The sequence below is a fragment of the Aquarana catesbeiana genome, linkage group LG06, assembly GCF_042186555.1.
Source record: "Aquarana catesbeiana isolate 2022-GZ linkage group LG06, ASM4218655v1, whole genome shotgun sequence".
NCBI classification, from domain to species: domain Eukaryota; kingdom Metazoa; phylum Chordata; class Amphibia; order Anura; family Ranidae; genus Aquarana; species Aquarana catesbeiana.
In genome coordinates this window covers 46,563,055-46,578,312 of record NC_133329.1, presented here as the reverse complement: position 1 = coordinate 46,578,312, position 15,258 = coordinate 46,563,055, and the positions used below count along the sequence as shown (strand labels likewise).

Genomic DNA, 15,258 nt, shown 5'->3' with positions numbered 1-15,258 from the left:
TGCAGCTCAGTCTGTTCAGAGACATGTTATTATCGCTCAGCACAGTCCATACTCTGGAAGTGCAACTCAATCTAGCCAGTCAATACAGTCAATGCAAACCCCGCAGAGTGGGGCTCATTCAGTCCAGCAACATACTAATACCACCCAGTACAGTCCAAGTTCTGGAAGTGTGATCCAATCCAGTCAGCCATTACAACCACAGCAAGCTCAGCAGAGTGCAGCTCATAGAGCTCAGAGTGGAGCAGAGACATCGATTTCTCCCAGTACTCCTCGCAAATACACCAGAACTTCCTTAGAACAGAAAACCATTAAAGAGAACTTACAACAGTGTGTAATGGTGGGCAGCAGCCAGGGACGTTCATTGCGCTCTAAGCTGCAGAAGAATAAAGAGGAGGGTGGTAATAATTTTCCACAATCCGCCCCAGTGAAACCATCTACACCCAGCAGATACCCTCAGACCAGCACTGGTAATAGGAAGGTGGATCAGGATTTCAAGCGTCCTGCAGCCGCAAAGCAGAAAGTGTTAAAGTCTGAACCTGCGCTGCACCTGGCTGACAAGATTCCTTTTCTTGTAAAAAGAATGGCGTCCCTGAGAAAAGCCAAGACTAGGATCCAGAAGCAGATTGACTGTGTTTATAGACTTAAAGCTGCCAACCCCAAGAAGGAAATTTTATATGACAGCAAACTGAATTCCCTGGGCATTGAACTGGCCGGTGTGTCAAAGGACATTGATGCTGTTCTGGAAGAACTGGGACCAGTGGCAGAGGTTTACCACAATCGTGATCGATTTGAGGCGGGATTGAGTGGAAGGATTGAGTCTTCTACAGAGTCAGACTCTGGGGATTCGGTCCAACGCACGCAGCCACCACATGTGTCTACTGAACGGAAGACTGTGCAGCCTCTGGAGGACAGTGAGGTTGGAGTAGATCCTCCTGCTGGACTTCCAGCTCTGGAGGGTGGTGGGAACATCAATATAACCCAGCAGACATTCACAGTACAGGAGACTCAGAGGAGTGACATGGTGGACTCCCAGCACATGGATTGTGAGAACAGTGCTGCTGCCACTAGTACTCCTGGTGGGAGCCATGCTGGGGGGACTGGTGTTCATGGTGGGAGCCATGCTGGGGTGACTGGTGTTCATGGTGGGAGCCATGCTGGGGTGACTGGTGTTCATAGTGGGAGCCATGCTGGGGGGACTGGTGTTCATGGTGGGAGCCATGCTGGGGTGACTGGTGTTCATGGTGGGAGCCATGCTGGGGTGACTGGTGTTCATGGGGGGAGTAACACTGGGGTAACTAGTAATGATGCTGCTAGTAATGATGATATGAGGTGCAGTGATGATGTCACTAATATTGATGTGGTGAATAATTCTGATGGTATCAATGCTGGTATATCTGAATGGGGTCATCAGCAGTCTGAGGGCTCTGAGAATGTAGCGATGGAGGAGTCAGTTCAGAATAACTCTCAGGATTTCCCCCCTTTGGTGGATCCACCACCTGCTCCACAAGGGAATGCTGGTCCATCTGGTCATGTCCCTCCTCGGAATGCCTGGAGCCGTGGGGCCCCTTCTTTTTCCACCAGTAACAACTATACTGGTCAGGCCTTTAAGAGAAGGAATGTGGTGAGATTGAAGCATAGGGGTTCCAGAGAGGAGCTCCCTGATAGAAGGTTTGTAGTAAGGGAGTTGCTGTGTCATCAGATGGGGTTTGCTCCTCCAGACATACTGGCAGTCATCAATCTCCCTGACAGACAAGGTTATGATGTCAGCTTTAAGCTCATGTCTGACTTAGACAGGTTCTGGGCCAGTTTCAGTGGTTTGCGGGACAAAGAGGGTTGGAGGAATTTCATCTTTATTCCCATCTCCAAACCTGACACAGCAAATGTTACCATCATGTTCTGGAATGAGTCTGTGCCCCCCCAGGATGTTGTCATCTGGCTTAGAAGACATTGTGAAATGGTTTCTGAGTTGACAAAAACTAAAGACAGTGATGGGATCTGGACGGGTGGTTGGAGGGTTCTTGTTAAGTTGAGGCAAAGTAACAATGTTACCCATCACCTACCAAACTCTTTTTTCATTGGGCAGGAGAGAGGAGTTTGCTTCTATGCAGGTCAGCCCAGGTTATGTTATAAATGTGGTAAATCTGGCCATGTGGCGAATGTTTGTACGATCCTGAAGTGTAATCTTTGTGGGGAGGTTGGCCATATCAGTTCTACCTGTGAGAAGGTTAAGTGCAATCTATGTGGTGGGCTTGGCCATTTCCATAGGGATTGCCCGGAGGCCTTCCATAATAAGGATGGGGAATCTGCAGACAATGAATTGTTGGCTGCAGCAGAACAACTAGAGGAGGAAGCCTTAATGAATGGGGCTGTATTGACTAGGGAGGAGGTGGTCCCGGAGGTCCAGGAGACTACTCCCGGACGGACGGACAGTGTTCAGCAGGCTGAGGAGCAGCCGGCCCCACATTCCTCTTCTGTTCCAGTTCCTGTCTCTGTGAAGATCACTGGTCAGAAGAGGAGGAATAGGAAAAAAGATAAATCTACCCGTAAACCCGAAAGTGACTGGACATTAGTGCAGAAGCCAGCTAAAAAAGTGAAAGGGGCACCAGAAGTGGGTACGGCACTTTCCACCAATAGGTATGAAGCCTTATCAGATTCAGATGCTGACTCCTATTCTCTGGAGGCCCAGGAACTGGAGCAGGAATTAAAAAGAGTGGGAAAGGAGTATGTGATTGGCTCAGAGGATGACCCGCCCACTAAGAGGCGTCCGCCCCCTGATCCTGGATCCGCAGAATCTGATATGGAAACTGGTAGTCAGCAGAGTGACTCCGATTCTGACTTATAATGGAATGTTGGAGAAGTATGGATTTATGGAAAGGAGTCTTATTGTCACATTTATTACTATTGATGCCCTTTAACTGCTAAGTTTTTGACGTAAACAACATGTCAGTAATTGTTGTATTTCTGTTATTTTCATTCAGTTAGTTTGTTATTATGTATCTTGTTTGTTTTTACAAATAAAAATCTCCATACATACAGAACACTGAGAATCATCTTAATTTTGAGATGAAATTAGGATTTTGTTTGTTACTGGCAACTATGGTTTTTACTGTTACATTCTTAGGTAAAAATAAAAAAGATGCACATTAGATTAAAAGATAAAAATTAATTAGATAAAAATCTGCATTCTCAGAAATCTAATCTGATCTCATTCACATGGGAGGCGGGGGTGGTAACAGCAGTAGACATGTGCGGCTCATTTTGTTTCAAATAAATATTCAGACAACATTTTCATTATTCAGAGATTTGGAAATATCTGAATACCTGAATTACAGTACAAACAAATTTTACCGAATTCTCTGAATATTGAAACGAAATTCGTATTGAAAATCAAATCGAATTTTAAATCGAATTCCATGCGAATTCAAACTGTAAACACATTGCTGAAATCAAATACTGTGTGTGTTATTAGAGTACCAGTTGGAAATAATGCTGTTTTTGTTAAGCCAAAGGTGATTTAAAGAGTTATTGTAATCATTTGAAGAAGATTTTTCTTTTGTTCGGTCACTTTGCAAATGTAAAATTGATAAAAAGAAACCAGTAAAATATAAATATTTGAAAGCATTTGTACTCGACATTATTTTTTCTCAGCTGGTTAAAACCTCTGTGCAGTATTGTACATAGTAAAATGCTGAAAGTAAAGGCCCATACACACGATAGGACTTTTTGACAACAAACATACAAATTAGCTGTTTTAAGGCAACATCCTGTGTACGCTCCATCAGACAAACTTTTTCGGTTTTCATCGGACAAATGTTGGTTGTGCAAACAAACTTTCCAGCAACAAAAGTCCTATGGTGCAAAATCCTATCGTGTGTACACAAGTCCATAGGACTTTAGTCCAAAGTACAAACACTCAGAACCAATGACAGTGGTGTAGGCTTTTCGGGGTTAAAACGGGCGGTAAGGAGGAGACGTATCCCCTACAAGCCACCATTCAACTCCATCATAGATCGCTTTTCAGAGGGGTATGAAGGGCTGACGCTAGTGTAATTGAGTGCTTACATTGTGTATAAAAAAATCAGCATTCATAGAATTTGCTATTATGAAGAATAATTTGTTTTATGGTGACAATTCTACGCTGTTATTTTTAACTATTTTATTTTTATGTCTATTTTTTTATTGGCAGATTTCAGCAACCACCAGCCTAAATATGAAAAATCAAGCAATAATAACAAAATATCTTAAAGAGCTTTCAGCAGCAAAATGGAAAAAATTTAAGACGGCTCTTTGCAACATGAAGCCTCCAGGTGAAGCTGAAGAAATTACAATGGAAAATCTGAACGGTAAACACAAGTGGCGAGTTGTTGAGTTAATCTTCAGGTGCTACAATGAAAAACTCGGGACAGAAAAAATCTTGGAGATTCTTAAAATTTTAAAAGAACCTAAGATAAGGAGTAAGATGCAGAGAATGCTCAGAGAAGGTGACGGTGAGTAACACACATTTGTACAGTATATCATATACATGTCCAACAGTATATTCTGTATAAGGGTGATCACAAACCACTTCATCACAGCTATGATTCCTATACTAAAAATTTGGTCATTAACCCCCCCCCCCCACACACACACACACACACACACTCCCAGATAATCACCATGTTAGTTTAAACTAAAATACTTATGTAAAAACCTCTTTTGCTTACAATCTGTGGTCATGTGACGCTCCGGGTTCTAAGTATTCTATCTTCTAGATTGCAAAGTGGGAGGGTCCTTCTTCAAGTGTCTGCCTGTGTGACATGGACATTTTTTATTGGCTCTCCAGCAGATATAAAAGTTTAGGGTTCAGTCCAAACACAGAGACAACACCCAAACATTTATCTGGCAGGAACCAAACATCAGGTATAATAGCAGTAATACCACCACTAATATACACTCAACGGCCAAGACGGGTACACTGTAGTCATAAAGGGATGGACATGGTCAGCAACAGTGGCGGCTGGTGAAGTTTTAGGATGGGGGGGTGCCAGACCTCGCCCTTCCTTTTTGACCACTCCCACTTGGTGAAAATGGGTTTCAGCAAAATAGTGAGCGTGGCTCTAAGGTGGCGTGGTTAGCGTCTGAGATGAACGAGGTAATGGAGGGAGAGAGGGATGGAGGGACAGCAGGCCCAGATCCTACACAACAATAGAAATATGTGTATTCTATAAAGTTTAACAATCAGCAGATAAAGATATTCCAAACACCTGGTGTTAGCACTATAATCATCCCGGCACCATGGTTGTTATGGTGTCAGGATGATTGAAGTGCATTATTTCATTATTACATTGTAATATAAAAGGAATTCATTCAACTCACCATAATGCAGAATCAGTGGGAGCCCTGAGCATCTCACTAGCCACGTCGCCTGCCATTAGATGCCGTCAGGTGTCCCCAGCGGAGTCCATCCTTACATAAGGTGCTCCAGCGGAGTTCCTCCTTACATGCAGCCTGTGTCACATAAAATGCAGCCTTTGTCCCACTAAATACAGCCTGTGTCCCACCAAATACAGCCTGTGTCCCACCAAATACAGCCTGTGTCCCACCAAATACAGCCTGCCTGTTTCCCACCAAATGCAGCAGCCTGTGTCACCATCAAATAAAGCAGCATGTGTCACCACCAAATGCAGCAGCATGTGTCACCACCAAATGCAGCAGCCTGTGTCACCACCAAATGCAGCAGCCTGTGTCACCACCAAATGCAGCAGCCTGTGTCACCACCAAATGCAACAGGATGTGTCACCACCAAATGCAGCAGCATGTGTCACCACTAAATGCAGCAGCATGTGTCACCACCAAACGCAACAGGATGTGTCACCACCAAATGCAGCAGCATGTGTCACCACCAAATGCAGCAGCATGTGTCACCACCAAATGCAGCAGCATGTGTCACCACCAAATGCAGCAGCATGTGTCACCACCAAATGCAGCAGCATGTGTCACCACCAAATGCAGCAGCCTGTGTCACCACCAAACGCAACAGGATGTGTCACCACCAAACGCAACAGGATGTGTCACCACCAAATGCAGCAGCATGTGTCACCACCAAATGCAGCAGCATGTGTCACCACCAAATGCAGCAGCCTGTGTCACCACCAAATGCAGCAGTATGTGTCACCACCAAATGCAACAGGATGTGTCACCACCAAATGCAGCAGCCTGTGTCACCACCAAATGCAGCAGCATGTGTCACCACCAAATGCAGCAGCCTACCTGTGTCACATCAAACCCCCCTTCCTCCTGTTACTTACCTTGCTGTGTGTTGTCCTCTCCAGCAGTGTCACCTGTGGAAAGGTCCGTTCCTCTCATACTTCCTGTTTCCTCTCTCCCGGTGACATCAAACTCAGATGTCAATCAAACCGCCCGGCCGTAGTAATACATACTTCAGAAAGCGCCGCAAGGCGGGCTAAACTCCCGCAAATGAAGCGCCATGCCTGCAATCCTCATGATTTCCCATAAGTGCACTGTGTCCAGCGTCGCACTGTGTCTGGCGTCTGAACACAGTGCACTTAAGGACCTTTTTTTGTAATTTTTTTTTTTTTTAAGGGCCAGTTTAAAAAAAAAAAATTTGACATTTTTTTTGTGACTGCCCGGAGGGGGGAGGGGGGGCGGTGCCCAGGTGCCCCCTATGGACGGGCCGCCACTGGTCAGCAACAATGCACAGGTAGGCCATGGTGTTTAAACGATGCTCAAGTTGTGCTAAGGGGCCCAAAGTGTGCCAGGAAAATATCCCCCACACCATTACACCACCACAACCAGCCTGAGTATATGCATACAAGGCAGGATGGTCTAATGCTTTCATATTGTTTTTGCCAAATCCTGACTTTACCATCTGAATGTCCCAGCTGAAATCGAGACTCTTTAGACCAAGCAACGTTTTTCCAATCTTCTGTAGCACGGCCCCCTTGAAGGCTGCTTGAATTTACCTGTTCATCTGCATCGCCCTGACCCTGTGAACTCTCCAAACCACCTGACACTCTGGGTTTAGACATCTTCTTGCAGGCACCTTTAAATGACACTTCACACAAGTCAAATACTGTATGTTTATATTATCTCAGCTTTTACTAGAGCAAACAAAGGTATATGTACACAAGGGATAATCGATCAACTGAGTTATGGATAACAGCCAAGACTCAGAAGAGGAATCTCCCAAACACAGCTTAGTAACAGTTCAACAGTACAAAAGTACATTTATGTACAATGGAATACCAACTGGAGTATATCCTGGAAGGATGGTAAAGAAATCACTGTTTAATGTAATAAATTACAACACTAAAGGGGAATCCAAGGCCGGCCTATTCAACCTTTATGTCCCAACGAGATACCAGAATAGGAATAGGATAGGGCCCTTTAACTAGTAATAACAGCAGAATGCATATCCAAAATGCAGGCCTGCGATAATCTTCACCGGCAGTTGGAGCTCATTATATTATATCCAAATATGGTACAGTGATGTGATGGTGGCAAGCTTAAACAGGCTAGCAGTACTTCTTGAAGTGGTTTGAGGTAAAGGTGTCTATGCACAGTGTCTTATGTAATGCAGTAAAGTGTTCCCAAGGGCAAGGTGTCTGTACACAGTGTCCAAGCAAAGATAAGAATTGCAAATGATGGGCGATTGCCCTCTCACCAACAACCAGACCGCATAGAGGCCTCGTGAACAGCGACCCTGGAAGAGACCTCCTTCAGGAAGACTAACAGCGATGACCCACCAGCTGCTGGATGCGATGGTCGTGGTGTCAGTCAGATGAGTTGGTGCCACATGGATGTCTGACGAGCAGTCGGGCCCTTTGGGGCCGGGCTGGAATCACTCGATTACCATGTGGTAGACGGCAGCCCTCTCTCTTAGCAGCAGAGTTGTATGCAGTGCACTCAGTGAGGCCCAGGGAGAAGAGAGTGCGGGGCGGATCAGCTGGTTCTTTTATAGTTCCCCCAGAGATCTGTTCATGTTGCAGAGGGATCTCTGGGATGTGTAGTCCAGGGTTAATATCACAACATCAGAATGACTGATCAAAGAGACTACTAGTCCCACAATCCTCCCGGCTTGGCTCACAGATATGATAGCAGTGACTGGCGCCCAGCTCTAGAGGGACATCAAAATAGATGACGAATGACGGGGGGGGGGGGGTCCGCATAATAAGGTAACTGTAGTCCACTGTCGCTACACTTCTATTGTCCAATTTTGGTGATTATGATTAAAGGGGTTGTAAAGGTAAAAATTTTTTCACCTTAATGCATTCTATGCATTAAGGTGAAAAAACTTTTGACAATACCGCCGCCCCCCAGCCCCCCCGTTTTACTTACCTGACGCCTCGAATCTTCGCTGCTCGTTCTCGTCATCTTCATTGCAGCTCAGCCTTGTCGCTGATTGGCTGCAGTGGATGGATTGAAAGCAGCGCAGCCATTGGCTCGCGCTGCTGTCAATCACATCCGATGATGCGGCGCGCCGGGGGGCGGGGCCGAGTGATACAGCGAGCGGCTATAGCCGCCGGCTGTATCACGGGAGCGCGCCCGCAAGCACTCACCACCATGCGAGGGAGCTTGCATTAAGGTGGTTAATGCTTGCGGGGAGGAGCTGAAACAGCCGCCGAGGGACCCCAGAAGACCAGGTTCGGGGCCACTCTGTGCAGAACGAGCTGCACAGTGAAGGTAAGTATAACATGTTTGTTATTTAAAAAAAAAAAATAACTTTACAACCCCTTTAAGCAAACCTTGATTCGTGAAACGCGGTAATCTTGCCATGCCTGCATAGAGGTCTCATGATGTCTTTGATGTATCTTGACGGATTTTCATCTTCAATAAAGTAATCATCACTGCTTCATACCCAGGAGTGCGGTCAACCTTTCTTGAACTATTGGCTTATATCCAGGCTGCAGACTGGACCTGCACCACAAGGTTGAAGGGAGCAATCATTCCCTCCTGGAGAGGCACAGCTCTGTCTTTGTATCAGCCATCCAATTTTGGTGAGCCTGTGCCAATTGTAGCCTCAGTTTCCTGTTCTTAGCTGACAGGAGTGGCACCCGGAGTGGTCTTCTGCTGCTGTAGCCCATCTGCTTCAAGGTTCCATGTGTTGTGCATTCAGAGATGTATTATGTATACCATGGTTGTTACGAGTGGTTATTTGAGTTACTGTTGCCTTTCTATCATCTGGAAACAGTCTGCCCATTCTCCTCTGACTTCAACAAGGCATTTTCCTCCACAGAACTGCCACTCACTGGATATTTTCTCTTTTTCCCATCATTCTCTGTAAACCCCGAGAGATGGTTGTGTGTGAAAATCTCAGTAGATCAGCAGTTTTTGAAATACTCAGACCAGCCTTTCTGGCACCAACAACCATGTCACATTCAAAGTCACTTTCCCCTTTCTTCCCCATTCTGATACTACGTTTGAACTTAAGCAAGTCGTCTTCACCACGTCTAGATGCCTGAATGCATTGAGTGCTGCCATGTGATTGGCTGATTAGCAATTTGTGTTACCAAGCAATTGAACAGGTGTACCTAATAAAGTGGCCGGTCAGCGTAGTCCCGCTGTCAATAGTTGTTAAGGTTGCAAACAGGTGCAGGTAGTATCAGTTTCCTCCCTAAGCATAAGGGAGGAATGGTGATGATATTACCAACCAAATATGGCCATGTCCATGTTTGGTCTGTGATGTCACCACACCCCTGTCTCCTTGTATATACACCTAATAACTGCTGCAACCTTTTCACTCAAATCTCCTCAATGGCTTTTGGGCTGCCAAAGCTACGCTCAAGTCTGTCCCAAGTGGCATTAACCACTTGCTGACCGTATAATTTAGATGCACAGTGGCAAAGTGGTATGGCTGTGCCGGATCACGTATCTAGTGTGTGATCTGACACTTTCCGGGTCTGGGGCATGCTTGCGCACTGCCACTGGCCTGCTCCTGCTGTGATTAATCACAGCGGGTACTGCGGACTCGATGTCCGCTGGCACCTGTTGATTCTTCGGTACAGAGGGAAACCAGCGGTCTGCCTATGTAAACAAGGCAGATTGCCGTTCTGTCAGTACAGAAGGCATGGACCATGTGTTCCTGCAAAGCAGGGACACTAATCTATGCCTTCCCCTAGTACAAGCACCTCCCCCACAGTAAGAAAACACCAGCTAGGCACAAAAATTAAAGCGGAGTTCCACCCAAAAATGGAACTTCCGCTGTCCAGATTCCTCCCCTCACATTTGGCACCTTTCAGGGGGGCGGGGGAGCAGATACCTGTCTAATACAGGTATTTGCTCCCACTTCCGACAAAAGATCGCTGCAGTATTCGTGGTGATCGACGACATGTCCGGCCCCTCCTCCGTCCCCCCCCCTGCTGTCTTCTGGGAGACACACAGGTCCCAGAAGACAGCAAGGAACACTCAGGACACGCAGCGCGACCCGCGCATGCGCAGTAAGGAACCAGGCTGTGAAGCCGCAAGGCTTCACTTCCTGATTCCCTTACTTAAGATGGCAGAGCTGAAGGACGGGTCGGCTTCGGGTGAGGCCTGGTCATGAAGGGTGGCAAATCTTCCAGGGGGCTCTCATATACCCAGTGCAGTGAACAGCCTCAGGTGATAAACAGAGATGAAACAAGTCCCCCTACATAAGTTTTACTTGTTTACCTGCAGTCTTCTCGTTTTTGTACATCCCTTCAAAAGGGCTGATTTTGGATAAAATTGTTCTGCATTTGTCAGTATCACAGAGGAGGGGTGGGAGCTGCAGTTAGATTAGCTGTCTTATCTCTTGAGTTCCCTGTCAGACAGATTTGTGAGTGAGAGACGGCGGCAGAATGCCTCCCGTGCGCAAATCGCCGTAGCTGTACGGCAAGTGCTTTAGGGGGTATAGGGGACGCCTCATCACTAAGGAGTCGATGCACGTGCCGTAAGGTAAACACATAAATCCACATTCTGTCAGGGGTTGCTTAGGAACAATGATCGGTCTCCTCCTCCTCAGTCAGTCCCATCCCCCCACAGAACACACACTGAGGGAACACATTTAACCCCTTGATCGCCCCCTAGTGTGAACCCCTTCCCTGCCAGTGACATTTATACAGTAATCAGTGCATTTTTATAGCTCTGATCGCTGTATAAATGACAATGGTCCCAAAAAAGTGTCAAAAGTGTCTGATCTGTCCGCCGCAATCCCGATAAAAATCGCAGATTGCCGCCATATTACTAGTAAAAAAAAAAAATGTAAAAATGCCATAAATCTATCCCCTATTTTGTAGACGCTATAACTTTTGTACAAACCAATCAATATACGTTTATTGCTAATTTTTTTTACCAAAAATATGTAGAAGAATAGGTATCGGCCTAAACTGACGAAGAAATGTGTCTTTTGTTTTTTTAATTTTTGGGATAATTATTATAGCAAAAAGTAACAAATATTGTGTTTTTTTCAAAATGGTCGCTCTTATTTTGTTTATAGCGCAAAAAATAAAAACCGCAGAGGTGATCAAATACCACCAAAAGAAAGCTCTATTTGTAGGGGAAAAAGGACGTCAATTTAGTTTGGCTACAATGTCACATGGTCACGCAATTGTCAGTTAAAGCGACGCAGTAGCGTATCGCAAAAAATGGCCTGGTCAGGAAGGGGGCAAATTCTTCCGGGGCTGAAGTGATTAAACAATTAGCCACCTGGGTGATGTTGTGATTTATCAGGTATCCCCACTTCAGGTCAGACTTCCTGGCCCCAAGGTCACAACATTACATTACACTTTTATATTAGTTTGCAGACAAACAATAGATGAGTTAGTTAGCACAATGAACAATACAAGCACTGATCTCCCCCCTCCTCAGACCTTAACAGAAGACCCAGGACTTTCCAGATCTCATTAATCAGCTTTCTTTTCACATACATCTGTTTACTGAGTTTCAGTTTGGCAGAGACCATCATGGGTTCCTTGATTGTTAAATGTAATAGTGTCTTTTTGCATTACATAACAGAACATCTTCCTAAATGCTTGTAGCTCCCTCAAATGCCAGGGCCCATATTCGGTAGGCAAGAGGCTAGCATTTAGTCCCCTCCAAAAGCCTCTGTCCCTGGTGAGTCCGTCACAGAGGTAAAAACGCATATTTGTTTTTACCACCTTTCTGCGGTGTTTCTGGTGTGTTTTTGGGTTGCCTGCACCTGTGAAAAATGTTCTTGTGACTCAAAAACGCACCAAAAACACAAATCGAGGTACGTTTTTACAGCAAATTTACCGTGATTTGCAGCAATTTCCATTCATTTCAATGGTAGGCTGCGTTTTGCAGTATTCACAACTTTTCAAAATGCACCGCCCCCACAGCACAGTGCTGTGAAAAGTCCCATAGGATTAAAAAGGTAAAAAATTTCTTGCGTTTTTCTTGCAGAATAAACACAGGAAAAATGTATCAGTGTGAAAGGCATCTTAAAGAGGAGTTCCAGTCAAAAAAAAAAAATTAAAAGTCAGCAGCTACAAATACTGCAGCTGCTGACTTTTAATGACACTTACCTGTCCCAGGGTCCAGCGATGCGGGGGATCGAAGTCCCGCTCCTCTCCCCCTCCGTTCAGTGGCGCCGGCATTGCAACTGTGGACCCGGGCTGTGGCTATACAGACTGGCACCCACTGCACATGTAATGGGTCCCAGATGATTGACAGGAGGGAGGGAGCAGAGCCGAGCCCTTCCTGTGCCGATGGGGAAGTGATGTCACCAGCCCAGGCACTGGAAGAGGCAGACTACGAGGGACCCCCTAGCAACAGGCATTTAGAGGTAAGTAAAAAAAAAATATCCAAATGTTTTTTTGTATTTCTTTTTAGGATTTTTCATGTAGTTTTGTTTTTTTGGGTGGAACCCCACTTTAAGTAACCAGGACATGCTCTTATTTTACTACTTAACACATGAATTTCAACATGTATAAGCATTATTGAACAGTTCCATCTCCTGTTCCATGCTTCTAATTTAAATAATTTGTTGGAAAAAAAATAATATAAAGCACATATATACATTTCAGAGGAAGTGACCTATCGCAACCTTGGTATAACAATGACATGCTTCCATCCCTAATTAATTTGTAGAAAAATAGGAAATAGAAATGGGACTTAGGGGTTAATGATATCAAACTCAATTAAAATTTATTTAATTTATTCATACATATTATTCCTACCCACAATGACATGTTTCATGTAAAGTCCCATTTCCATTTCCTATTATTCTATAAATATATACATTGTATTCTTTAGCCACTTAAGGACCGAGCCTCTTTCAGAGATTTGTTGTTTACAAGTTAAAAACATTTTTTTTTGCTAGAAAATTACTTAGAACCCCCAAACATTATAATTTTTTTTTCTAACACCCTAGAGAATAAAATTGCAGTCGTTGCAATACTTTCTGTCACACCGTATTTGCGCAGCGGTCTTACAAGTGCACTTTTTTTGGAAAAAATACACTTTTTTTAATTGAAATATAAGACAGCGGAGTAAATTGATATCCAACATGTCATACTTCAAAATTGCGCCCGCTCGTGGAATGGCGACAAACTTTTACCCTTAAAAATCTCCATAAGGCTGGATTCACACCTATGCATTTTTAGTGCTTTTTGCATTTTGCAGATTTGCACTACAGAACGTGTTCCATAGGAAACCATGTTAAATGGACTGTAGTGCAAATCTGCAAAATGCAAAAAGCACTAAAACTGCATAAGTGTGAATCCAGCCTAAGCGACGTTTAAAAAAATCTACAGGTTTCATGTTTTGAATTACAGAGGAGGTCTAGGGCTAGAATTATTGCTCTTTCTCTACTGATCACGGCGATACCTCACATGTGTGGTTTGAACACCGTTTTCATATGCGGGTGCTACTCACGTATGCGTTTGCTTCTGCACGCGAGCTCGTCGGGACGGGGAGCGTTTAAATTTTTTTTCTTATTTACTTTACCTTTTATTTTTACACTGTTTTTTTTTTAAAAATTCACTTTTATTCCTATTACAAGGATTGTAAACATCCCTTGTAATAGAAAAAATCATGACAGGATCTCTTAAATATGAGACCTGGGGACAAAAAGACCTCAGATCTCATATTTGCACTAAAATGCAATAAAATAAAAATAAAAATTGTCATTTAAAAAAATTAGTTTAAAAAAATGGCCCTTTAAGAGCTGTGGGTGGAAGTGACGTTTTGACGTCGCTTCTGCCCAGCAATTGCATGGAGATGGGTGGGGGCCCCTCACTCGTCTCCATACCTGACAGCAGACAACATGCGATCACCTCCGCCGCTGCCAGCGGCTCCGGTAAGCCGCGGAGAGCAATGGAGCGCAGTGGGAGGGGGGGCCCTCTCCCGCCGCCAATAAAAGTGATCTTGCGGCGAATCCGCCGTAGAGACCACTTTTATTTTATAGCGGACCCCCCATTGAAGAAGTGGATACCGAGGTTATGGCAGCTAGCTGCTGCCATAACAAAGATATCCTCCTTCAAACAGCCGACATAAAACTGCGGCGGGTGGTCCGTAAGTGAAAAAGGGAGACATGGCGTAAGATCTCAACCAAACATGAGGAAGAAATAAGGATATCAAAATAATGTCCCAAATGTTCAAAATGTCCAAAAAGACAATGTATGGCTACGATAAGGCGTATAAGTATTGGCAATACAGGACACATATACGCTATACCTAGGAAGTCCCAAAAATAGCAATGAAATAATATAAAGTTCAAATGAGAATGATACTATGCACCAGCGGCTGCATTGTTGAGAGTAGAAGCAGAACTCTGAAAGGCAATGTGGAGATAAAAGACAAGATGTGCCAATCTAAGTGCAGTATCAAAACGTAGCTTTAATATAAATATAAAAGAAACGAACGGCGAAATGGCTACTCACAAGGACAAGGTAAAAGTAAGGCACATAAAAACGTGTAGCTAGCCCAGGGACGTCATCTCAGCTGTTCACGGTGCAGGCTCCAAACGATGTGATCAAGGCGCTGGGGAGAGGGTGGAGAGGCTGTCCACAGTGTGGAAATCTCCACTGATGGGTGCTAGGCTGTGGGGAAGATGGTAAAACCCAGGTGTCCGCAAGGTGAGCCGGCATCTAGTCGGGCACCGAAAGCCAGGACCGGAAGCAGGAACCGGATGAAAACCAGCGTGAAGCGCACCTTACACTAGGAACAGGGCAGCGGAAATGGCGTATGGACGTGTCAGATGACACGTTTCAATGTGTAGCACTAACTCACAGTGGAGCTGCTGATTTAGAGCGGGCTGTTACCGTCACCTTTGTTACCTGT

The 15,258-nt window shown here is 44.8% G+C and overlaps 1 protein-coding gene across 6 annotated transcripts in view; it reads left to right on the top strand.

Moving 5' to 3' along the window:
- Positions 1-15,258, top strand: part of LOC141148368 (uncharacterized) — a 442,230-nt gene that overhangs the window by 381,699 nt on the left and 45,273 nt on the right. For all 6 annotated transcript variants that reach the window (XM_073635779.1, XM_073635781.1, XM_073635780.1 and 3 more), the window contains exon 12: positions 4,187-4,487. In XM_073635779.1, coding sequence (XP_073491880.1) covers positions 4,187-4,487 — 301 coding nt within the window. The remainder of the gene's footprint in view (positions 1-4,186; positions 4,488-15,258) is intronic.